We start from the raw sequence: 27453 nt of genomic DNA, 5'->3' as shown, positions 1-27453 counted from the left end.
TCGATCCAGTAGCACCAACTCACCTTAACACATCCACTGAATAAACTCTGAACTGACTTGGCTTCTGTTCAATCACAAACAAATAGTGTTGTCCCACCCTTTCCATAATCTGAAATGTTGTTGTGTTTTTGAAAAGCTGTGCGGTTTGACCCTCGGGGCCACTGTACCTATTGTTGCCACTAACAGTCCATTAGGAAGGGACCTTTTTAAGGCCAGCAGGAAAATGATGATTTCAGCAAGCAAAAGCTATCTCAATATACATATGGGGACTTGACTATTGTTTTAAATTGGACTTGAAAAACTGTGAATCTATCCATTAAATATAACTTCTTTATTTCAATTTATTTTATTTTATTTTATTTAAAGCTCTTTATCTATGTCCTTACCTTTGTGCTGTGTAAAGTGTGAATTTCCCTCCCTGAAGATCAGTCTTTTCTTATCTTCTTATCTGATCAAATTATGGGCCACTTTGCAAAAACAAGTTAAGCCCACAAACAGTGAAACGTTTATTGCTAGCTATCTAAGCATTTGTGCTCTGTGATGATATGATGTGATCCTGTTGTGGTTTAATCTAAACTATATCAGTGGTTTAAGCTCTGAGGCGACATGTCATACCACTAATATGTCAGACCGATAGATCACAAACAGTTTCACTCTCTGTGAGTGTGTTTGTGTGTGTTATACAGGAAGGGAGGAGGGCCCCAGACAGACAGCGTGGCTGCATTGTCGCAGCAAGACAACTTGTCCAGTCCACCAGCAGCTCAGCCGCTCACAACATCCTCAGGTCGAGCCCTTCACACCGGACATGCGGGGGCTGCCTTTATTTTCTGTAACTATTCAACTTACAACCCACAACACGAGGATTTGTTGTCGGTGTGGAATAACGGTCACAGTCACAGATATCTGGCACAGAGGCTGACAGGCGACAGATAACACCCTGCTTTGCCCGGCGCCGGGAGCCACCAACCGGCCGCTGGGAACTGGAGGGGTGGGAAGGCTAGCTAACTGGCATTAGCCGGGGAGAGCCTCTCGGACCAGCATCCTCAGACACATCGCTGCGTTGACGCCGACTCTAAAGAGTAGGTCAGTATGCCAGATTTGTAATATTTCAGCTCGCCCTTCAGTAGACAAATTGCTTGTGTTGGATGTTCATAATAAATTTTCCAACAAGGGGATGACAGGCTCAGCATTAGCCGTTAGCTTATGAACAAGAGAGCTAGCTAACGTTAACGATTCCCAAACTGGTGGACATTAGTCGAAAGAGATGTTTGTGGTAAGGCAGAACCGACATGGTTTGACTGGTTAACTGATTATCTTGGTAATTTCATTCTTACATAGATATGTAAAAGTATCAATACATCGAGAGCACTACAGTGTTGTGTAGCTGTCATCCCTGTGCTGTCATCACCAAACACCCAACATTAGCTAACCTGCTGCTAGCCAGCTTGAATCACTCGGACTGCCACAGATGCAGACTGTGTGTCATGTTGTTTGTGTTTTAATTCCATCTCCTCCCAACACATATTTCAGTGACAGTGTGGAGATGGACTGAACGATGAAGGGCGGAAGAGTCCCATCTTCAAAATAAGAGGACTTCTCTCTTAGGTATGCTTCACAAATTCCTCTCTCCATCTGAATCCACACGTTTTCTGTTGACTGTCCAGCAAAGACATTCATATCAAATATTAATTTGTTTCTTGTATCTGTTATATTGAAATATCAAAGCTACTGTAAATTATGGAGAAAGCTAGATTGAAAAGTAACTATGAATCACAAGTGTTTTTCTTGAAGCCACATTGTTGTGTAAAGTGGTGCAACTGATCAACCTTCTGTTAACCACAAATACAAAGTGTGATGTAGAGACTGAGCGTGTGTTTGATCTCGCCAGCCTGCCATTGCTTGCAGACACAACTAATTGTGCAGTTATGTTTCAGTATTCAAAGCAAGCTTGTCTCTAGGCCAGTGTTTTCCCACTCCCCACATCCTGTGTTGTGAGGAAGCTTCCTCTTTTGTCCTAAAGTGCTTAGCTGCATCCTGATCAGGGTCACAGATCGCAGAACTACTCAATGGGTGTTTTGTTCTAACTCAAGGTTTTCTGTTTTAGTTTGTTTTTGTAAATATTCAATGCTACCCTTTTTTTTAAAATTAAGTTTGCTGTTCTCTTTCTCACGAATTATCAGTCCCCTGCATTTTGGTTCTCAGTTATAACTCTACACTTAAACTATTTTTTTCAGTTTTGAGTATTGATAACAGAATTTCAGAGGGTTTACTGTCCTTACTTCTTCTGCACTCCTTGCAATTAGTTTTAGTCCTCCATCCATTCAGCAACTGGATGTTTATCCTGGTCAGGATTGTTTTGGCAGCAGGGTAAGCAGAGCTGGCCAGACATTGTCCTTTTCCTCGCCAGCTTCCTCCAGCTCATTGGGGCTCCTTCTGGGGGATCCCCAACTGCCCCTCACCTGATAGCCAGATTGAATTGCCATTTCATGTTGGAGTGTTTGCTAGGTTTATAAAAGACATGCAGATTTAAGAGCTGTCATATCTACAACAACCTGTATAGCTGTGTCAGTGACTTCTACACTTCATATTTTTGTGGCCATTTTTATGTAGACTTTATTCTAGCTTTAGCACAGGAAGATGACTTTCCCATTCTTAATGCTATCTAGGGAGCTCAAAGTGCCTCGGTTATATTTCCAGCTGTTTGTCAATGACCATAGTGACAGTTCTATTTGAATTGCTTAAAAAAAAAACCTGAAACCTGAAAAAGGTTTGATCTAGGACCTAGTGGGCGATGTTGTTGTGTGCTTAGATTCCTGTTAGTTGGAGCTGGAAGATATGAAAGTGATATTCATATTGTAAAGTGAGACAAGATATTAAGTGGGATTTGGTTTATTTTATTGACAGATCTTAAATGTTGTTCCATCCCGGTCTGAAAGGCTGCATTATAGCTAAGAGATGCAATGACCTTAACATATTTAAGTGATCAAGCTGATTAATAGGAACAGTAATGGCTTCTACCTGCTTGGCCACAATAGCCTTTAGCTCTTTGCTAATGATTTGTTCCCCCCAGTATCATTAAGTAATAAGTGATGGGTTTTTAAAGCATTTAAAAACCAAGGGATGTGCGTGATTAGTCATCTAGATCTCTAGTCGTGATGACCAGATTGACTAGGTCTCTGATGTTATGTTTTGAACCATTGCCTCATTTCAGTAGTTTGCTTCGTACTCATTATGCCGTTTGACAGACCTAGTCCAAGTGAGGAAACACCAAGAAGAAAAATAGTAGTACAGTGTTGTTTTGAAGGATTGTGTGTGTCTTTTAGATTGTTAGTCCTGGCTATTTTTGGCTCAAAATATCCTGTACTTAAGCTGCTCAGCTAATATATTCTAGATAATCCAGACAGAGTAGCTTCCACAAATGCATCCACTACATTGCAGGAATGAAAGATGGTTATTGGCTTGGCGAATGTTATGCAATACTTGCTTTTCTTCTCATTTTGACTGGTTTTCAGAGAATTGTTTGTGGCTATAAGCTGTCTAAATCTTAAGTTAAGGCATGATGTTGTAATTTCCTTAAAGCCCACACAATCACATAGTTTTCTCATCACTGTGTTACAATCTGCAGTTGACTCACTGTGTTGTTTTGTCTTTGTGAGTGTTGGACCTGAGAAATCTGTCTGAAATAGTTGTGTCACTGAAGTCCCCAAAGACCCCTAATTTCCCAGTGCTTGATGACAGAGGGTTGAATGAGCTGATCTTAACTGGTAAAAGTACAGCTACAGCTAGAGAGGACTTACCTTGGCTGATTTTTCTTGAGAAAGTACAGATATGGTATTTTACTGGTTACTGGCATCATCCTGAAATAGTGGTATCAATCTATTTCTTACAATAATTAGCTGATTGTGTAATTTCAATTTTTAACATAAATATCAAATTAACCACACATAGAAAAATTAATATTTCAAAAAACATGATTGCCATCACATCTGACCTGTTCTGTATTTCTGTATTTGTACAAAGATGTCAAGAGAAGTACTACTTCGGACCCTAGTCAATACCAAAATTTTGAAAATTCTTCCGGTGGTTGATTTCTACAGTACCAAAGGTACTGAAGGTGCTGGTTATGTGATGCTTCTGAGACTGACGAGGACAGTATAATAACCCTACAAGCGTTCTAGAAAGGACACAGGAAACGATAACAACACACGCGATGGCGGCAGCAAATTCAGGTGCAGCAACAGGTCCACCAACACAGGTGCATGGAGATATTTTGCATTTGAGGCGGATCATCAGGGGCAAGTAATAGACGAACAGACGCCAGTATGCAAACCGTGCCTGAGCAGATGTGATTTGAGGGATGAGTTAAAATGTATTGTCTTTCAAAAGGCCACTGGGAAACTTACTGTTTCTACCTTCAGTTGATTGTTCAGTGAGTGACAGGAGTGGTAAGACAAGTATAAAGTGTTTGTTTAACAACATAGAGGTGTAAAACTGTTGATTTCACTGTGGTTACAAACACAGACATTTTGCATGTTTTATCACAGACATTGCAGGTCTTTGTGATATGGATCTAAAGTAATGTTTTCAAATGAAATTAGTTAAATTTGTACCAAAAAAAAACATGGGCTGCAAGTGTTGCACCGGCAACAGCCGTGGCCGGAGACATTATGCTTTCGGGTTGTCCGTCCATCTGTCCGATTCTCAAGAACGCCTTGAGGGAAGTTTTCAAATTTGGCGCAAACATTAACTTGGACTCAAGGATGAACTGGTTAGATTTTTGTGGGCAAAGGTCAATGTAACCCAACAAAACACATTAACTCAAGAATTCATATGTTAATTATGACAAAATTTCACGCAAATGTCCTATAGGATAAGTGATGAAGTGATGAACCGGCCTTTCAGCCTGTGTTTTACACTATGAGGGTCAGAACTTGCTTTTAAGTGTTGTTGTCCTTCAGGTTGTGCTCTGCAGCTTGACTGTGTGACTGAGCTGGGAGAGAGAGAAGAAGATGCCTCCCAGGCCGTCCTCAGGGGAGCTATGGGGTATCCACCTGATGCCTCCCAGGTATGACACACTGGATCTATCTATTTATTGCGTACACATGCACACAATTATAAGCTTTTAAATTTCATGTTATTGCAAGTAAAAAACTCTCTTACATTCACATACCAGTGTATTTATTATTATTTATTATTGATTAATTGATTTATCATATGTATATTGCTTATTGAATGTAAAGAAAGTATTGACAGTGTAAAATGTCCAAAGAAAGCATGGTAAACGAACAGTAGAGAATGAAGTTTATCATCAACACTGTGTAATGACGGTGGGTGTGTCTGCAGGATTCTGGTGGACTGTCTGCTGCCCAATGGGATGATCCTGACACTGGAGTGTCTCCGTGAGGCCACGCTCATCACCATCAAACATGAGCTGTTCAAAGAGGCCCGGAAATATCCCCTCCATCACCTCCTACAGGAGGAGACATCCTACATCTTTGTCAGTGTTACACAGGTGAGAATTTTGAATCTGAATTTGAATATCTGGTATGAAGAGGTGTCCATCTAAAAAAGTAAACATGATGGAAATCCATTATTGAAAGTCTGCTGGAATGAAAACAGTTTATAACGGAAACAGCAACTGCAAAAGCGGCCTTAGCTGCTAATTAAAATAAATGAGCTCTAAAACTTCTCAGATACTGTACTTGCAAAACAGCCAATGTGTTTCTCTTCTGTGAATATTGAGGGGAGACATTGTTGTGGTTGAAGGGTGTTACAAAACTGAACAAATCTTAGCTTTTAGAAATTACTTCCACTTTTCCTAAACATCCATTCTGCACCTGCAGGATGACTGTCAGCTCGTAACACCCGTTCACCACTTCATGAAAAACAGAAAGTGGAATATTGATATTTTTCCCCTGCCTGCAGGAAGCAGAGCGGGAGGAGTTCTACGATGAGACGCGGAGGCTGTGTGATCTCCGACTCTTCCAGCCCTTCCTCAAGGTCATTGAACCAGTTGGCAACAGAGAGGAAAAGATCCTCAACAGAGAGATTGGTGAGATATTCCTGCATTGGTTCTGTTGTAGCCATGGTTCTGTTTTTTTTTTTATTACTTTGGTTAGTTCAAAAAAATGTGGATTGACATATAGTTTAGATCATGTGACAAATTCAAAAGATGTTTTCCTATTTAATTAAAAAGAACTATTTTGATTCAGAGTAGCAAAATGTTTGTAACATTTTTAGTGAATGGTTACTCTTTAATTACTGATCATTCATTAGTATAGTTTATCTAAATAGTCTCTTTTTTGTTAAATGCAAAAGACAAAAGATGCAAAAAAAAAAGCAAACTAAGTAAAATGTTTGATGGTTTGATCTACAAGTTAAGTTGGGAATGAAAAAGCCTACCTGACTAATTCTGAGCTTGACATAATAGGTTCTGTATGTTTAAGTTAAGTCCAGTAGATACAGGAGTAAAACATAATTTTACTTCATCTGTAAATGAACCAATCTCGTCAAAATCTGACTAAAAGACCAAAGACAACACTGACTCTACTTTGTTCTGTCAGGTTTTGCCATTGGTATGCCTGTGTGCGAGTTTGACCTTGTGAAGGACCCTGAGGTTCAGGACTTCAGGAGAAACATCCTGAATGTTTGTAAAGACTCAGTGGAGCTGAGAGATGCCAGCGGGCCCCACAGTAGAGCGCTGTATGTTTACCCACCCAATGTAGAATCCACACAGGAACTTCCCAAGCACATCTATAGCAAACTGGACAAAGGTAGGCGGAAGCTTTAGTCTGTTTTTTTTCAGTGAACTAATGTCACAGGATGTTTTTAAAGGGAGAAATAAGAATATTTTTCTTTTGGTTGTCTTATCAAGCCTATGATTATTTTTGAGAAAATTGTACACAAAGAAAGCACCTAAAGACAATAGGAGGACCAGAGGGAGGAAGAAATTAACATTTTAGCCTCCCATCAATACTTAATCACTACTAGCCAGGCTTTACAATGGGTAGGAATCACAATGATAAGCATGATAATCAATAGCTTGTGTGATGCTATTGTAGTAAAACAATACTTGAAGCACAGTTCTTAATACAATAGCATCATTCCTCAGAATAATTAACGGTGGGTTTTTGTTCCTCGGTTGCTGCTCGAGTAAAATTTGAATTACTGATCAATTATCCAACAGTTTTTCTCTGTCTGTCTCTTTTTTATAGGTCAGATTATTGTTGTGATTTGGGTGATTGTTTCTCCGAACAATGACAAACAAAAGTACACACTGAAGATCAACCACGACTGTGTACCAGAGCAGGTGGGGTGAACATGAAATTAAATGAAAAGACATTTAATCCAACATGAAAGCCATACTGTATGCACCATTTCATTTGTATGTCTATAGCTGAGGAAATGAAAGGGGCACTTTAAAGCTATGTGCTATGAGCAGGAAAAAAAACAGAAGCACCTTTAAATTTTGTGTACTTCACCTAAACAAGCCAGTAATAGACCATCCTTTTGTATCTTTGTCCTAAAGGTGATTGCAGAGGCCATTCGTAAGAAGACACGTAGCATGTTGCTGTCCCCGGAGCAGCTAAAGATGTGTGTTCAGGAATACCAGGGTAAATACATCCTCAAAGTTTGTGGCTGTGATGAGTACCTACTGGAAAAGCACCCCATCAGTCAGTATAAGGTAAGAGACATGAGCAAATGATCAAGTATCAAAGCATTAGATTTGTGAAAATAAAACCCTTAAATCGTTTTAAAAAAATCTAAATTATAGCTTCCAGTGGGATTAAATATTTTTTCTATGATTCCAGTAATTTATCAGAAACAAACAAAGACTGATCTGTGTATTTGATCCTGTGTGAAAAACATTATATACAGGAAGCTTAGGTTGGTTGACTGTTTTTAAGTGAAGAATGGGAAAGTGCAGAACAGATGTTCTGTCCTAGCTAAATGGCTCAAAGACAAATATTATCAGGCACAGTTGGGACATTCTTTACAATGTTGTTCTTTACAATGTTGAAGAAACCCATCAAATTAGTGTATGTTCCATGTAGGATACCAGCCCAGATATGTCAGATCCACTGACAATCATCAAAACACTAGAACCATTTCCCCCTTCACAATGTCGTGAGCTCATGCTCTGAACCAGGAGAAATTCCCTCTGAGCCACATCAAAGTAGAAGATACAAACAGTGTCACAGTTTCCTCTACAGTCAGCTGCTGGAAAATGACCAGTTGACATCATTGGCTAGACTTACGCATGGTGTAACTTTATCAGCTCCGCATGGACTTTCGTTCTAACTGTCCTCTTCTATGTCATTCCCTCTCTCTGTCTCTCGCTCTAGTATATCCGTAGTTGCATCATGCTGGGCAGGATGCCTAACCTGATGCTAATGTCTAAGGACAGCCTGTACACCCAGTTGCCTACAGATAACTTCGTCATGCCGTCATACTCTCGACGTATCTCCACGGCAACGTCCTATATGAACGGCGAGGCAGCAGCTAAGTCGCTGTGGACCATCAACGGAACTCTGCGAATACGAATCCTCTGTGCCACCTATGTTAACGTCAATATACGGGACATAGACAAGGTGGGGATGTCCAGTGCTTACAGGGACTATACCTGTGTCTGTTAACCAATCAAACAAGTTCATTGACTCCAATACTTTACATAACACGTTAGTAAACACTGCCAACTGGTAGGAGTAAGCTAAAATTGGTATAAGAATGACCTTTCACTAGTAAAAAATATAAGCTTTTTTTATGTGTGTTATTGGGTTGTTATTGCAGATTGATTAATAAAATGAAACTGTACATTAAATGAAATTAAGATTTGTCATTTAGCTGTATAAAATGACTGCTTTTCCAGTTCTGCATAGTTCTGCACCTTCTAACTCCTTCACATCCTGTGGAAACAAACGATCATTGTCCAAGTCTTCAGCAATAGAAAGTAGACTTGGTAGCTAATACTGGTGTGCTGTTGTGTAATGACCATTTAGCTTGACAGCTTGTTACAGGTTAGCAATCTTCCAGACTCAAGATGAATAAATTCTCATGATAACCCGTCTTTTTTTTTTTTTCATTGTTGCTACTACTGTTTCTTTCCTTAAATTTTCTCCTTGGTCAATTTTGCTTCTCCTCTCTGCTTGTAGATATATGTGAGGACAGGCATTTACCATGGAGGTGAACAGATGTGTGACAATGTCAACACACAGAGGGTACCCTGCTCTAACCCCAGGTAATTCACGATTCTTCAGGTGGAAAAAAAAACAAACTATTAACGTTTTAATTTACTACAGCAGCCCTTAAATGAAGGTCCTCTTAATAATAATAATAATAATAATAATAACCTTATCTGTAAAGCACTTTACTTAACATAGTTACAAAGTGCTTAAACAAAGAACGTGAGAGAGTAATAAAGTTATACTGTGAAAGGTGAAACTGAGATTAAATAAAATGCATTACATCAATCACGGTACACAATAGTGGAAATTAATACTAGTTGAATTCACTTTCACTGATATTCTCCTTTAGACAATCTGCACAGCTAATTTACTACAAGCAGTACAGGAGGGTAAGTTAACAGTTTAGTGCTGGCTAGAAACACTAAACTGCCGTGTTACATTACTGTTAAACCCAAGTCTTCATCTTCACTTAACAGAAGTGCTGCTCAGACATAAACCTGTTAGAACAGTCTTCTTATTAAAACAATTGTGGTACTCACGTGAATGAAAATGAACTGAAATTTATTTTTTCCAGTGTCTTTATGTGTGAATAAATTTTACTGCTAAAAGTACATGATCAAATCAACTCACAGTTTTCTATCAGGAAACAATGAAAGCAGTCTGATGGGAATAAATCTCATTTCGGGTTTCTTGGTGATAGAAACTGAAGCTTTAGGTCTACACATGAAATTGTTTTTGGCTTGTTATTTATCTGTGTATGTCCTTCATTCTTACTCTGTAGGTGGAATGAGTGGCTCACCTATGATATGTACATCCCAGACATCCCCCGTGCTGCCAGACTCTGCCTCTCCATTTGCTCTGTCAAGGGCAGGAAGGGAGCCAAGGAGGTAAGCTTGAAAGCCGCGAAGGGAAGGACTCCACAGTGCAACTGAACTGGACATGCAAAAACAGGAAGTGTCTTCCTAGGTCAGTTACGGAATAATTATGAAAAAGTAAAATACTTTGTCCCACAGTTCTACTGAGGGATCTTATTGAAAATGAAACAGTAACAGTAATGTAACAGACATGTTTATGAGTCATGAAAATGTCATTTTGTCATTTAAAACACACAAAAGCATCTGTAGTAGGACACGACAAACCAAATCTGAACTCATGTTAGCCAGAGGAAAACTAATACCCAATCATACAAATACAATATAGTTGTATATGCTATATAACTGAGAGGCAGGCAGTGGTACAGTTGTTACACCCCTAAAGATAGCAGATAGCAGATGACCTTCATGTGTCAAAAGAATGGCATGCCACCCCATCCTGTAGGGACTTATATGTATAGGTGCCTCGAGTGAATGTGTATGTGTGTTTTGCATGTGCTGGTGTCGCCAAAGGAACCTAACCTACTCTGTGTGTCAGCCTGTCTGAGTATATGTGTCCACAGCGGGCAGGAGCTGTGGTATCGTCTTTGGCTCTGTTTAATTACTAATCAGCCATGAGCTTTGTGATGGCAGAAAACATCACCAGAAACACAATCAGCAGAGGGGACTTTTCCATTCATGTGAGAGTATGTTTCGCTTGTGTAATCCGCACTGAGGGCATGTTGTGAAAGGGGCTAATTGTTCTCCCTCGGTTCCATATCAAAGTATTTGACAACAGGAAAAACAGAATACTTGGATAGTGCAAAATCAGAATAAGTTAACAAATCAATACACTGTATATAAAACTTTAAAAGGATAATTCTTTTTTGATATCATACAGAAATCACTTGTGTTGTGTAGCAAGCAGTAGCATAATATTAACATATTCAAGATACTTACATCAGACTTGCAATGAAAAGAATGACTGTCTATACATTTTACTCCATGTTCAGAAACCATGTAGTGTAAAACTCTTGGACTGTGTCAATGTTTTTGTGTGTTTGATCTCACCCACACTGATGGATTTTTCTTCCATCTCTCTCTGGTGGAAAAGCTGGAAGAGAGACAGGTGTGTGTGAGAGTGTGTGAGTGTATCAATGAATGCCAGACATGGATATTGTAACAGACACCTAGGCTGAGTCGTGTCCCCTGCTGTGCCATACTTGGTTCAGGTCGGGTTAGCGGATGCTCTTTCATGCCCCGCCTGAATTAAAGATAAACACTTCTCTACAGCAGCCTTTTGTTCCAGCACTTACTATAAATAGTTGCATTGTGACTGGCTGTCTGTGTGTAACTCAGTCTACCTCACCTTGTTCCATCGCTGCCCCTTAGTGAAGACTCACTCTGAAGATCAAGATGTTATCTTAAACATTTCTCCAGCCTTTGTGAAGGCTTACATGGTAGGAGTAGGTAGGAGGTATGAGGAGTGCAGTTAAAATACATTCTTTGAAAACCTCTATATCATAATATGAAACTGTAGTGCATATTCACAAGCAATGGCCATTATATTATATATAAGTGATATAATCAAACCTTCAAACCCCATTAAAATGAATTAGTACTTGTTAAAGAGCTTCTTAAACTATAACAAATGAATAAAAGCTCTTACAATGCTTTAATATCTTGCAAAACCTGATTAAAGCCATGTCTATAGGATATTAAAAAAACTATTAACCAACACATTGAAGGCAAATAAACAGCATTCATCAAACAGCATTCGTCCATCTGCCTCAATGAAAACAAAGCTTAACTTATGCTGGGATGGGAAGCAACCAGCATCTCTCAATAATAGTCTCAACAGAATGAGCAGCACATGGTCAGCTTTAATAAGTCCACTAACCCATGAGAACAGTTGCGTCTCAACAAGGTAAAAGGCAAAGAATGAGTCTGGCTGGACTGAGCAGACTAAAACCTGTGGATGTCTTGTCCGTGCTTTCACTTGGCTGAAGTACCTTTTACATTGATTTAAAAACAATGGCTGTTGTGTCAGAGTATTCTATCATGTTATAATTGATATTTGTCCTTAGCTTAAGGAAACCTTACTGAAACTTCATACTTTAATTCTGTGATTCCCAGAATTCATTGGTGTTAAATGCCTCTTTGATTCAAAATTATTCACCATCTGTGCTTGTGTCTGTTTTGTTTCCCATGAGATTCTCACATTGAAACTAATTACATTAGTAATGTGGGAGTCTCACCCTCTCTCTGCCTACTTCCCTCTCTTTAGGAACACTGTCCATTAGCTTGGGGTAATATCAACTTGTTTGACTACACTCACACGCTAGTGGCCAACAAGATGGCTCTGAACCTCTGGCCTGTCCCTCATGGCCTTGAAGACCTCCTCAACCCCATAGGAGTCACTGGATCCAACCCCAATAAGGTATTAAAATTCAGCATCTTACCTACCTAAAATAGGGCATAAGAAAGTATCAGGTTTCTATGTTTCATTGAGAGTTTGACTGTTATGTGAGATACCGTGATTTACACATTGCAATAATATTCTTTTAATCTTTTTTTTCCCAGGAAACGCCATGTTTGGAGCTGGAGTTTGACCACTTTAGTAGTCCAGTAAAATACCCAGATATGAATGCAGTAGAGGATCATGCAAACTGGACCATCTCGAGGGAACTGGGATTCAACTACAATCTCTCTGGACAGGTAATAACCTGCTTATCTGCTCCTAATCAGAGTTCCATCAGTTAAAACTTTTTTCAAATTGAGTTATATAAGTCCAAACCTACACAGCTCAATTGCTTAATTGGAGCCCAGAAACCTGTGTTGTCACCCAACTGTTTTAGTAAAGAAATATCATCTCAAAGTTCACCAGGGAGCTCGAAGGTGTGAGGTTTCTTTAGCATAAGAGGCCTGGGCCATGCAAACAAACCTGGAGTAACATACAGGGAGAGTGTGCACTTTTGGATAACCAAATTAATTAAACACCATTGTATTGGTGACAGACATGTGAGTGTAAAGTCATGTCAATAAGGCAAATACATTAGTTTTAGCATTAAAACCATTAGCATTAAATACGTCTTTACCTTCATATTCTCGCTGATACAATTAGCTAGTAACAGAGCTCAAATACACACTTGTTTTAATATAGTGCCCACCAAGGAGCAGTAGTAGTAGTGAAAGAATGGTCGCATTATACATAATTGGCTTTTATGACTCTTATCAGTTTATTTCTGATATTTTAAATGAAGTTATTTAGGTCAATAAGTGATTTGATAAACGTGGTTGATTTTCAGTTCTACAATCAACAATAAAAACTGGTTATATACTTTGTTAACTGAGTTGGTCCTAACACTTTTGGTGTGACACAGCAGTGCAGTGTATGTTCTCAGTTATTCATTATAGTGTTGGTGATTCTGTCTTATCAGATTACTAGATGATGTTTGGCACGAGAGCCATGACTTCTATGTGATAATGTGACATGTGGTTGGAGTTACTCCGCCATGTGAGAGGATGTGAACAGTGTCAGACGACGTGTTAAGTTATTCATGATGTGTGCCTCGTCTGTGAGGAGTACCCAGAGCAATACGTGATATAATGATAATATCCTTCTGCTTAATCCTGAGCAGAAAAGTGTTTAATTAAAATCCACATTAACATATTTATACAGTCAAAAATCAGACATGGTTTTGTTAAGGAGGATCATTGGGCAGGGAACAGATAAACTTTAACACAGATTTTGTGCGTTTAGCTTATCAAAGTGATAGCCAGTAGGGAGAACTTCAGCTTCAGGATTTGAGGGCTGCGCTCCAGCTCTGTCACAGCTTTGTCACGGTTTTAATGTCAGCTGGAAGCGATTCAGAAGCAGCCCGTCTGTTATTCTGCAGCCACATTTGTAATAAAGTTTAGAGTTGTTTTTCTGACAAGTGTTGTGTTTTACAAGTATAAATACACATTTGCAGCTCATTCAGATGCGGTAACAGATGGTTTTGGGCTGTATTGATTACAACAACCATTCTGTTGCTTTTACACCTTCTATGCCATCGCTCATTTCAATTGTCAGTGAAGCCGATCTCTCAGCACTGCTGCTGTCATTCACTTGAATTTTGGGCTATTTTATCTGATGATGTCCTGATAGTAAAGTTGTGAATTTATCTGAAGCCCAGCAGCTTGGCAGTGACTGCTGGTCAACGTAGTGTTTATGAACTGCGATCCGATAACTTCCTTGTTCTGAATTGTGACAACAGAAAGAGAGATGGTGATGGAGATTTCTTCCCCTCTCTCTCTCACTAAGTAAAAACATGAAAAAATAGTTTTGCTGAAGATGCAGCCAGAAACAAATGATATGTGTCATTAAAGTCATTCATTTTAAGTCAGTTGGTTGTAAATACAGACATACAGACAAATACATTCATAAGTTAATTTCACACTTCAGAAACACATGTGAAAAAACTGCTAGACTTTTACCATGTGTACCTTGTAGCTTGTGCACATATGCAGAACTGTGGTTAAACTTTTGAACAGAACTATGGTGGAAATGGTTTTAATAGATAAAATTGTAATACAACAATTGGGATATTTTAAATGCCAGGATTTAGAGATGATTGACTTGCACATAGACAACACTAAAGTGTCATGTTGTTACAGGTCCATCAGATACTGTGTGATGCAAGTTGGATCACACAGTGTTAATTTATTTATGATGATAGCGTAATGTGGTGTATCGCTATTCCTTTATCTGTAACTTGAGTTTGATAAGCATCCCTAACAGTAATGAGTCTAACTGAATTTGTTGCTCATAATGACTACGAAGTGACCGCATTCAGCTAACGAACGATGGATCTAAATTGTATCAAATGTCTTTACAAGATGTGAATACTGGTAACAACAAATAGAAAAGTTTCATTCCCTGTTTAAAGAATAGTTTAAATGAGCTGCCGCTTCATCACTGTGCTATTTTAAATATATTAGAATCCTTACATCTCTATGTATAATTGGTAAACTTTAAAATGTTACAGGCTCAACTTCACTGTCATTTTGCACACTCATATACTATAAAAAAAGGTTAAATAATGTGTTGTATTCAAGATGAAACATATAGCCAAAAAATCTAATCAAAAAATCTGACATGGAGTGACATGAAAGCACATAATGTCAGAAGGTCTACTGGTTGGTAATGTGATGACTTTTGATCAGAGAGGTTAATAATATAACATTTTTATTGTGTTTTACTCCACTGTAGATGTTTGTAGATGTTTGTAGATATCAGGGCTTGGCATAGACTTTTAATGTTCAAATTAAATAATGTAGTGTTCACAGTATTTTCTTTCTGCTGTGTTTCAGAGCAATCGTGTGGCCAGAGATCACGCCCTGACAGAGACCGACACTGAGCAGCTGAGGCAACTGAGTAACAGAGACCCTCTGTCAGAAATCACTGAGCAGGAGAAAGACTTCCTCTGGAGACACAGGTAACCTCCCTCACATAGTATATGACACTGTACTACATTTCAAGTCACATTGCGAGTCACATGTAGCTGTGTGTAATTTTACTGTATGTTAATTGCATATTCCTGTAGTTTAACACCTCGGACATTTTATTTATTTGATTTTTGATTCTAAACATACGTTGTGTAAAAAAAAAAAAAAAGCATTAACCTTAACCAAATTTAGACACAGGATGCAGGTTACACACATGTAAAAACAACTGATTAATACTTACCGTGGGATGCAACACACAGTATTTATCCCCTTTGTCTTTCTCTACCAGGCACTACTGCATGAACATCCCTGAGATCCTTCCCAAGATCCTTCTCGCTGTCAAATGGAACTCCAGAGATGAAGTAGCACAGGTAATGCCATGCCATTTGTTACATGCTTTTCATATAAACACTCTTACATTGTTAATCTGTGTCCAATAAACGAAAAGGAACACACTTAAAGAAAGAGTTACACACCTCAGATGTTACGTATGTAAGTACTTTCAGTTGGATTTTGAGAAATGGAAATAAAAAAACAGGTTTTCTAACTTGTTGCAATAAAGATGTATTCCGTCCACTCCATGTGTGACTGCTCCTGATAATTTCTTAGAAAATCATTTTCATATATTTTTTTGTTTTTAAACTCGAGTGTACTTTATACTTCAGTAAAAAAATACCCGTCAGCACATACACTGTTCTAAAATAACTAGCTTCTGAGCTGTGGCTTGCAAAATCAAAAACTTGCTACAGGGCTGCATAGAATCTAATTTAGTTAGTTTAGTTTTTTTGCATATTTGTCATTTGTTGATAAAATGTGTCCACCGCAATTCTGTAACTTACATACCAGAGTATTAATTCACATGTCTTGGTTTGTATGTTTCCCAGATGTATTGTCTGTTAAAAGAGTGGCCATCTATCCGTCCTGAGCAGGCCATGGAGCTGTTGGACTGTAATTACCCAGACCCCATGGTCAGACACTTTGCTGTACGCTGCCTTGACAAATACCTGACTGATGACAAACTGTCCCAGTACCTGATTCAGCTTGTACAGGTGGGTCTACCATAGAGTTGGCACTATTCAGTTCAAGGAACTTATTGACAAAAACATGGGGTAAACAGGAAGATAGAGAATGAGTACTGTGAGTGAAGAGGGCTGTGGAGTACCTTACTCCAGGGTGTCCTTGGCAGCCAGTATTTATCTGTTGGAAAGCAGCTTTTGTTTGGCCTCTCCCTGTGTGTTGAAGACTGTGATGCATGGTGGTGTTGTGTGTACAGAGATTCCATTGGGTGGAGATATCACAGAGTGTGAAATGATTAATCTTAACCTCATCTCTGCATCTCCTCTTGCTCTTCCCTCACAATCTTCCCATCCTCTCTCCTCCTGTTCTAGGTATTAAAATATGAGCAGTATCTCGACAATCCCCTGGCACGCTTCCTCCTCAAAAAGGCCCTTACCAATCAAAGGATAGGACATTTCTTCTTCTGGCATCTCAAGTGAGTCACCACCCACTGCTTTTTCTTCATGCCTATGTATCTTCCCATCTCTGTCTTTCCAGAAAGCTGAAAAGTCATATTGCCTCCCTGCCTCTCAATTTCTGTCCCCCCTCACTTCTCTTGGTGTCTTCTTCACAGGTCAGAAATGCACAATAAGACAGTGAGCCAGAGGTTTGGGCTGCTGTTAGAGGCTTACTGCAGGGCTTGTGGCATGTACCTCAAACACCTGAGCAGGCAGGTAGAGGCGATGGAGAAGCTCATAAACCTCACTGACATCCTTAAACAGGAGAAGAAGGATGAGACGCAGAAGGTAAGGGAAGGCGGCATCAAACACATGCACATGGACATACACACACAGGAACATAAGATTTGATATGAAGTCTCTGCCTTTTTATATCTCAAAACCATGGTATCGTATATAACGTGTGGGATGCAGGGATTTATCTGGATCATACAAACAAGTGCCCTCATTTTTCTACTTTATCGCCATTGAAAGTTTGCTAAATTACAATCTAGAGACCGTCAGGGGTATTGATAGCAACATCACAAGGTTTCAATCACTCATAGTTCGTGCCTGCACAATGGCTGATGCTGCAGACTCCTGCATGTTTGATGATGCAACATGTCAGTGGGCACACAGACCTCACTTATCTGTGTTGCTGTCACTTACAGTATCAAATATTGACAGCACAAGATATGTATTCCCACATAAAAGAACAGGATGTTATTCATTTATGTTTGAGTCACAACTCATGATGTTTAAAATGAATATCACTACTGTGTTGACCAGTTTCTGTGCTTTTATCAGTGCAGCCAGGTTTTGTCAGTGGCTTCTCTAGTTAATTTACCTTATCATGAAAGCACCATTCTCCAAGACTCACACTACACATTAAAATCTAATTATTTATAATTCTACAGTTATTATATAAGAACAGTCTGAAAAAAATTGATTTAATGTGGCATCTGTGCTGTGTTACTTAAATCTGTGTTGTGTTACTTGTTCAAACGCAGTCATTTTTAGAAGATTTCTTGTGGTTGTGTGTGTATTTGGGTGTGTGCATACACATTTATGTGCAAATGCACATGTGTGTGTTGCTGTGGTTGTGTGTGTGTCTCTTGTGGAGGTCCAGATGCGGTTTCTTGTGGACCAGATGAAGAGACCTGACTACATGGATGCCCTTCAGAACTTCACATCTCCTCTCAACCCCGCACACCAACTGGGAAACCTGAGGTTAGACACAATAGGGGATGAGGTATTTATATATGCTGCAGTAGGATTGTGAAAAAGAGATTGACGTTGTTTTATTGCTTGAATTCATTTGTGCACAGGTTGGATGAATGCAGGATTATGTCATCAGCAAAGAGGCCGCTGTGGCTGAACTGGGAGAATCCTGACATCATGTCCGAACTCCTCTTTCAGAACAACGAGATAATCTTCAAAAATGGAGATGGTAACACACATACTCCTACACTCTGAGACACACACACATGAATGCGCACATCACCGGTTAATCTTCCTTTTTAACCTCTTCTCACCCCTGAGCTTCCCTGAAATCTTTTCTGTACTCTTACAAACCCGCTAGAAATCATCCTGTAACCACAACCTCAAAATAATATGTGCCTAAATTGATGTTACAGCATTCATCATAAATATATCATTCCCATTTAAAATCGCAAAGCTGTCCTTTAGTGATAAACCTAAATACTGGGGGAAATGGGAAGCTTCTGTCTCAAGCATGTTTTGAGAGTTATTTACTTGACTCTCAAAACATCACCATGTTTAGTGCTAATGTCAAGAACCATAAGGTGACTAGAACTGGCTGACATGAGAGGTCTGGGCGTTTCATCTGAGATGTACTTTGGGCCTGCGACCATTCATAGATTTAAAGACAAGCAGTAATACTACAATTTTTACAGCGAAACATACTGAAAGTGTTTTCTCACTCCTACCTCCTTATGTCATTGTGAGAGGCTCTGAAAGCGTTAGCTGTGTTTGCACAGCAGCAACTGTTCACTCTTTCTGATTTGTGCTATAAAACTAGAAAGTGATGCAGCATATTTCCCGACTCCAATCCTAAATATTGACACACACTGTAAATAACTCTGATTAGAGGCTGCAGAGCTGCGTGGTAATGGTTGTCTGCTATAATCATACTCACTCGTCCTTATGTTGTGTATGTGTCTAATCTGTCATTATCCCAGGATGTTATTAACTGTAACTCTCGTCATTCTGTGTGTGTGTGTGTGTGTTGTAGACTTGCGCCAGGATATGCTGACGTTGCAGATTATTAAAATCATGGAGAATATTTGGCAGAATCAGGGACTGGATTTACGGTATTATTATCTCAATCTATATTTCTCTTTCTTTCTGTACCTTTCTGCTTGAGTTTCTTTATTCTCTCACTCACTCTTTCTTACCTCAGTGCACGAGGCTAAGAAAATCTGTTTCGTGTGTGTCTGCAGGATGCTTCCCTACGGCTGTCTGTCATTAGGAGACTGTGTGGGTCTCATTGAGGTGGTTCGCAGCTCCCACACCATCATGCAGATTCAGTGTAAAGGTGGCTTGAAGGGAGCCCTGCAGTTCAACTCAAACACTCTGCATCAGTGGCTCAAGGACAAGAACAAGGGCGAGATGTGAGTTCTTCTCTCCTGATATTATTTTAACAGCATCTCTGCATCATTAGTGCACAGTATGACACAACGAAACACAGTCCATTAGAATAAAGTGTCTGCAGGCCCTAGAAAAAATATGTAAAAGTGGAATTCTGTTCTTGGATTATTTATAGTTGCAGCAAATTTACATCAGTCTGCCATCAGTTTATAAATATCATATGTCCTGTCTGTTTTATACAATCAGCTTTTAAACATTTACTTGTTCATAATTTCCTTTTAAACTACAATACTAAGGGCGTCACTGCTTACTTGTGCATGTGCAGGTATGACTTGGCTGTGGATCTGTTTACGAGGTCCTGTGCTGGCTACTGTGTAGCTACATTTATCCTTGGGATAGGAGACAGGCACAACAGCAACATAATGGTCAAAGATGATGGACAGGTAACTTGTATATGCACACGCATACAGCATACTATTTCACCCTGCTGCACATACACAATTTGCATTACTCATTTCACTGATTCTGATTTCCAGTAGCCTTGCACCTACTGTGCATGTTATGTGTCTATATAACTGTTGCCTATTTACCTCTATAATCTGTTCTTGGGTATTAAGGAAGTTTTCACTTTTCTGTTGTTTCATGAATGTTAATAATTGCCCTGTTTTTCTTGTCCTTTTCTCTGTTTCAGTTTCAATCAGTTGATACCGTCTCTGGTTTCGTTAAATCTAAAGATACAGCTCCCAATGAAATACTTATAGTAATGCTTATAGGAAAAATGTCAATGGTGTGTTATTTAACAATGTCACGTGTAGTTTGAAGTATAGAAGAAAGTATCAGAAATAAATATATTTTAATATATTAAAATTAATAATATTTTTTCCTTAATTCAAGTTATTAGGGATTTGTGATTGTGCAGTGCATATTTGATATAATGAACAAGTTTAGGGTAATACTATAATACTGAATGAAACTTCACGTATCAGTAAAATAACTTGCTGTTGTCGGTGATTGGTGTCAGTGCCTTGAGTTTTCCTGTGGATGATCAGTTCATGGATTTGACTTTAGAAGATATTTACTTGTAAAGAGAGAGTGACTGAACTTTCACTCCCTTCTTTTCTCTTTGTTCTTCTCCCCTTCAGTTGTTTCATATAGATTTTGGCCATTTCCTGGATCATAAGAAGAAGAAATTTGGCTACAAAAGAGAGCGAGTGCCCTTCGTACTGACGCAAGACTTCCTTATTGTCATCAGTAAGGGATCCCAGGAGTGCACAAAGACCAAAGAGTTTGAGAGGTACTGAAGCACCTTACATCTCCTGTTCTCTCATCATCGTTTCTTACACCTTCTTTTATGTATCTGCTTTACTATCAGTCAGTCTTAATGGCTGGTCAACACCCAAAACTCTTCTGTTCTCGTCCTGTTGTAACATACTGACTGCCACAGCAAAGATTTGCTATAGATGTGCTTTTCTTTACACAGGTTTAAAGGATGATATTATTGTCACTATTATTGTGAAACTGGAGAGTACACACACTGGTTATTATTTTGGAACAGAGGTTCGAATTTATTTAACAGCTCAGTGCATTCGTGTTGCCTCACCTCCCTCAGTTGGGCAAGTTTCCACTCAACTTGCCCAAATGACACTCAAACACGATAACCTCTTTCAGAACTCTGTGGAATGGTTTTGCATTAATAGTTACAAAAGACACGTGGTGATTGGCCTGAGCATGTTTTATAAATTTGCAACTTGCTTTAATTTTAACACATTTTTACTAATAAAAACCTGATACTTGCAACCCGCACATGAGCCTGTAAGAGCTCTGTAGGACTTGGAAATGTATCTGCAGTTTGCCAGTGACAGTCATTTGTCATTTGGAAGTAAAATGAGCAATAAAAGCAAATAAGTAAGCAATAGCAAATAATATATTTGCAATAAGCAAATACAAAAATACTATTTGTTTTGTCTTTTTCACGTTGTCTTTTCCACGTCCCTCCAGGTTCCAGGAGATGTGTTATAAAGCCTATCTGGCCATCCGGCAGCATGCAAACCTCTTCATCAACCTGTTCTCCATGATGCTGGGCTCTGGCATGCCTGAGCTGCAGTCATTTGATGACATTGCCTACATCAGGAAGACTTTGGCTCTGGAGAAAAGTGAACAGGTATGTAGGCTTTTCTCTGATATTTGTTCTTGAAATAGTCTCAAGTTGACTTTATGAAGCCAAATTATTTTCATCTACTGATGAGTCTCTTGTATTTCGTTCTGCTATGTGCAGGAGGCGTTGGACTACTTTATGAAACAGATGAACGATGCTCACCATGGAGGATGGACCACTAAGATGGACTGGATATTCCACACAATTAGACAGCATGCACTAAACTGATCCCCTGCACAGAAACAACAACAAAAAAAAAACCACCAGTCCCACCATGGAGTATTGTCTGTCAGCCAGACGCAGCATTAGTCCTTCAAGGAATATCAGTTCTGTTACAGCAGACACCACAAACAGCTCACTGATGACGGAAGTTCTCAGCTTGATTCTTTTTTTTTTTTACTATTTGTGTTTATTTAAACAAGGTTTGCATTTTCTTTGCATCATCATCTGCCTTTTTTTGTGTGGTCTTTAAGATGCTCTCGCACTACCCTCTGCTTGTTTCGGGGACTACAAGAAAGTTTTCCTCATGTCCCGGTGAAGATGTGCCCTACCTGGCTACTATGCTTCCTCGATTTTTTGTTTTTTTTGCCTGACACAAATAAACTGGGTAACCAAGGAAATTTTACCCCTTACTCTGCTGCTCTTGGAGGAAAAACACAAATTGGACAAAGAAGATGTATCTGCCAAGCTGTACATGTAGCCACAAAGGGAGCTCGCCTTGCTGCTGCTCCTCTGCTGTAGTAGTGCTGCATTGTGGCTCCAGCCCAGACAGGAAGTGCTTGGGAAACTTTTTTTTTTTTTTTTTTTTTTTCCAATTTTATCTCTGCTGAGAGGATGACGGGCACAAGGAACTGTCTAAATTACCTTGCATAAAAGAAGTGTTACTCAAATTCATTGTATAGCGCAGGAGTCCTGGAGTAATGGCTTCTATGATGACTACCACTGCACAGTCTTCCACCATCTTTGTGGTGAAATTGCCCTTCTGAGCTGATTTGTTGTCGGCTTTCAAATTTCAAAGCTCAAAAAAATGCACTGCAGAAGAGCGAGTGTGTTGTTTTGCACAGCTCTGCAGTCTCCCATGGCCTCGATGAAACAGCACTCCACTCTTGGGAACATTTGTTGGTGGTGCAGCTTTAGACTCATGCATAAACTTCAGGGTGATGATGCCTCTCCATCAAAAAAAAAAACAAAAAAAAAACAGCACTTAGAAATACCAGAATAATATACAGATTTATTATGACTTTTTAAATTTATTTATGTATCTAGTTTCTTTCAGTTTCTACATAGGCAAAACACTTAACTCAGCCCTCCAGAAACACACCATTGTTTGTGTAAATATATTTGGAGTATTTTTTGTGTTGACCTGTTTGCAGCTTCCTCTGGGTACCACGAGCGCAACCGCTTTCCCCTGGTTTCATGATTATAGAGTTTTGCCCATATTCGTAAATGAAGACTGCTGATTCTCTTTTTGCTAGTCACTTGTAAGTTAAACATCTCATTTGACCATATCAGTAGTTTCATTGTGGCTAGTTTACAGCCCTACTACGAACTTTCAAGATTAATTTGTTTTTGGGAAGCAAAATGGCAAGAGTAAAAGTGCCAGTCTCACATTTTATGAATAATGGGACCTATTTTAAGCCTCTGGATGTCTGTCTGTCTGTCTGTCAGCGAGCAGAGGCCCAGGGGAATGTTACGTCTTCCTGTTGATAAAATGCCTTGGCGTCACAGCACAACACTCCACAACACTGCACACTGCTAAGCCCTACAAACTCTGCCTAAGCAAGTTGTAGTAAGCTAACCATGACAGCACTATTAACATGACAAGCATGGCAGTTTTTAGGAAAAGCTAGATTTGATCTTCATTGTGTATTATTTGTATTTCTAATTATGTTAGGTGTTTAGCATGTCCCTCATTAGAATGTGTTTAAAATGTTGACTCATGGACAAAATTAATTTTAACTTTTGGTGGATATTTTATTATCCAGAACAACTTTCTCTGAGCCTTTAACCCTGGCAGTATTTGAGCCATGCCTTCTGTTGCCGCGGACTGTTAAAGCCATGCTCTGCACCTTTTTGTTAGAAAGGTTAGAAGTTTGAATTTTTCTTTGTTATATTTTTCCCAACAGAAACATCTGAGCATGTAGATTTTTCATTATTTATAAGTCACAATGAAATGTTAGTTAGAACGTCTGCAGTTAAACAAGCGACGCAAACTGTGGACGAAATTTAGTTATGAGATGGATTTGAACAAATCCTCCAAATTTGATTGGACCGCTCAAGAGTGGGCACAATTTAGCACGTACAGAGGATGACGCAGGACTGTTGGTCCCCACCCGCACCTCCCTCAATAAATGAAGCCTTAGCTACATTCTGGAAATGTAAACAAACTTTTGCCAACTGATATCCAAATGCACATGGAGGCAGGGTGGGGCGGGATTAGCTGATCGTCACAATCACTCATTGGATTCATTTGTGTATACGCCCCTGAGTTTAAGATGAGTCAATGATATTTTGTTTATGTTTTAAAGAAAGAGGAAAAAGGAAAGACCTTGATGTAAAAATAATCAGAAATGATTTTTAAAACATATTTTTGGCATATAACAGAACAGTCCACACAGAGGCAGCATTACAGCTTGGAAAAAGCATTTTTGTTTCACTGTCTTCAGAGCAGACTATAGCTGGATGGTTTCTGGAAATGAGTAATTTGGGAATTTTCTCAGAGATGATCGCAGAACCATGAATGGCGTTGTTTCTTATGTACTGAAAACCTCTTGACTGAAGAGAGAATGTAGTGAGAGAAGGTGAAGGTGAAGGAGAAGGTGCCTCAGTGCAGCCTCACAAGCACCTGACACCTTCACAATGTATTTGGATGTGTGTTCAACTAAATTATTATCTTAGTAACCCCGACAATATGAAACTCGAATCTCGTAAGCGAGAGTCAGAGGAAAGTCTGCACTTTGCCAGTTCAACTGTTGATTGTATTGAAAAGCCAAAGTTGTGGTCTGTTCTGATGTGGTGCACGTGTGATGACGTGTTATTGCAGCATTAATATTAAGCTACAATGTATTTAACTGCTAATATGGACCTTATGTGCACTCATCTCTTTACGTTCTTGCATCAAGTCACGTTCTCTCTCTCTAAAGTCAGATGCAGTGCCACTGAACAGACGGTAGGTTTATCAGCAGAGAGCACCTCTCTCATTTAATTAGTCCTTCATTTTCTTAACGTGCCAAATCAGGCATCACTGAGGCCTGTGAAAGCTAATGCTGGAATTGCATCATGCAGTAGAGTGGTTGGGGTATACACTTAAAAAACAATCAAGTTCTCAATACCTTTTCAAAAGGACTGTAAGACGAAAGGTAGTCTAGTATGCATGTTTCTCGAGCAGCATAGCCAGTATGTATGATGTACATTTTGAAGCAACATTAAGCAGTATGTATGTACAGTTACAGTCTAACCTCTTTTTCTATGGCAGGCTTCATGTGTGACAAACCTGTAGTGTTGTTATCTTTAATATCCTTTGCCATATATCCTGCAGATTGATTGTGTGTGTGCGTGTGTGTGCGCGTGTGTGCGCGCGTGCGTGTGTGTGTGTGTGTGTCCATATGCATTAATTGTCTTTCTGTACAGGTTGCAGAGCTTCATTGGCAGGCCCCAATGAAAACCCACACTATGTATGTATGTGTGTGTGTGTGCGTGTGTGCGTGTAAAAGTCCATGTGTCTGTGTGTGATGACACTAAACTGTTGCAGTGATGGTGTCTCTAAATGTTTTGCAAGCCTTTTTTTTCCACTGGCTGGTTTGTGCCAGAGAAAAAAAAAAAAAAAACTGCTGAAGCTTTTTGCAGAAAATAGCTTCAGGAACTCTGAAACATAAAAGAAGGGACACTTTTCTCATACATCAGATGTAAATGTTTTACTTGAAATGTCATGAATCAGAACTGCTTTGCTGGTTTAGAGTTGAGATGCAAGGGTTCAGTATCTATTTAGTACTGATGGTGAGAGTGTGTGCGTGCGTGTGTGTACGTGTTGGGCTGTTGGTAAGCAGCGAAGGTTGAAACATTTGTGTAAAGGCTGTTTGTTTGATACTGGTAGTGAATGTTATTGATGCCACAGTGCTAAATTTCAGAGTAAAGAAACAACTATTTCTTGAACTAATGAAGGACTGAAGTTGTACTCGAGTCCACGTTTCTAAGATCAGGTGCAGTGAGAACTGTGATGAAGTATTTAATAAGATTCAATCATCTTGGATTTCTATTTTCAGCCTCCGAATCATATGAATGAGGCCCGGCACCGAAGTGATAGTTGTCGCATCTTCCCAGAGCATGTTTTTTCTTTTTTGAAAGTTCTCCTGGTGTCCAACTTTGGTGCTGACTTGGTGCAGGAATTCTGCAATAATTGTTGCACTACTTTTTCCTCCCTTAAGCGAAAGGCTTTGATGGCACCCGTTCTTTATCTTAACTGTCAAAAAGCTCAGCAATGAAAACACAGGCTCATGTTCACAGATCTGCCTGTCACAGGGCCAGTTGAACCGGTTTTATTACTAAGCCGGCTTTGTCCGTCAGATCAACAATCTGCAGGAGATTGAGTATCACATAATGATACGTCATCATTGTACCTGCTATTTTACCAGTGCTGAGAAATACTGATACATTTTTGTGACGTAACAGAGAGGAGGGAAACCCTACTTTCATTCATCATATCTTGAGTTTGCCCCCGACCTGTGATTCCCAGACAAACGGTGGACATAATAACATAAACACCCAGGAAATATAACGCAATTCAATGCAATATCCATGTAGTACATACTACCTTTTGAGATGCTTACAGTGTAGTCTGTTTTCGGTGACTGTCAGACAAGTCTTTTATTTTAAGATGTTCATGTTACTGTTCCTGTTTGTTCACCTGATGGACAGGTGTTCACATTGTTGTGTCCACCACCTTGATATATCAAAACACTGTCAAACCCTCAGTTACACTCTCTTCCTTTTTTTGTTTTGCTTTGTTTTTTAAAAAGCCTTTGAATGGGCTTTAAACAGAATGAATGTCGAGGGTTTTAAACTCTACTTGCAGAAAAAAAATCAACCTCGGATCAAAGAGCAAATATGGTAAATAATTTCAGATTATTGATCATTTGTGATCATTTTATTTGCATCTCATGTCCCGAATTCTCACTTAAAACAGGAACATTGACTTAACAGCGTGTGGTTTCATGTTCTGTTCTGTATGCAGTTCTGTAAACTACATTACAGTGTGTCACTCATATATTTCCATAGCATACCATGCTGTCAGAACCTTAACTTATACTATGAATGAATGTACAACGGGCCAATGTATTGTTTTTCACAGCCTACCTGCATGAGATTGGGTAAAGATGAATATTCTTCCTCTTTTTTTTGTTTGTTTTTATTTAGTCTGCTAGGCAGCCACGCAGATGTTTATAAATTAATGCCTTAAGTTTGCTCCCTGTAGGAACAATTTCTAGGACACGTTCATTCTCACAATAACCTGCGTTTTTATTTATAAGTGTATATTGTGTTTTGTTTTGGCTCCCAGGTCACAGAGTAAAGGTTTGTACCCTGACTGACTGGCTGGTCATCTGAGTGTTCTGTGAAGATGTACAAATAAATTTGTTAAACATTCACCTGGCCGTGTTTGCTCTTGCACTGTC

The 27453-nt window shown here is 39.2% G+C and overlaps 1 protein-coding gene across 2 annotated transcripts; it reads left to right on the top strand.

Annotated features, from left to right (window-relative positions):
• Window positions 1-719: 719 nt before the first annotated feature.
• On the top strand, window positions 720-27453 carry LOC111671654 (phosphatidylinositol 4,5-bisphosphate 3-kinase catalytic subunit alpha isoform-like). Of its 2 annotated transcripts, none has more exons than XM_087180033.1 (26): window positions 720-1079; window positions 1531-1605; window positions 4959-5065; window positions 5344-5512; window positions 5926-6052; window positions 6564-6773; window positions 7215-7309; window positions 7529-7684; window positions 8346-8591; window positions 9153-9238; window positions 9967-10072; window positions 12324-12476; window positions 12620-12754; window positions 15392-15516; window positions 15816-15897; window positions 16411-16575; window positions 16915-17018; window positions 17157-17328; window positions 18143-18249; window positions 18348-18469; window positions 19274-19352; window positions 19482-19652; window positions 19955-20072; window positions 20772-20923; window positions 21628-21790; window positions 21905-27453. In XM_087180033.1, the coding sequence occupies exons 3-26, from the start codon at window positions 5010-5012 to the stop codon at window positions 22010-22012; spliced, it is 3207 nt and encodes a 1068-aa protein (XP_087036159.1). In that variant the 5' UTR covers window positions 720-1079; window positions 1531-1605; window positions 4959-5009; the 3' UTR covers window positions 22013-27453. The 2 variants fall into 2 exon arrangements, with proteins under 2 accessions (XP_087036159.1, XP_023284560.1); XM_023428792.2 differs by having other exon boundaries at window positions 720-1083.

Source organism: Seriola lalandi, unplaced genomic scaffold (assembly GCF_002814215.2).
Source record: "Seriola lalandi dorsalis isolate HSWRI2012SDOR001 ecotype SW California unplaced genomic scaffold, Sedor1 jcf7180002054885, whole genome shotgun sequence".
Taxonomy (NCBI): Eukaryota; Metazoa; Chordata; class Actinopteri; order Carangiformes; family Carangidae; genus Seriola; species Seriola lalandi.
The sequence above is the reverse complement of the archived record's forward strand: the minus strand, read 5'-3'. Positions and strand labels throughout refer to the sequence as shown.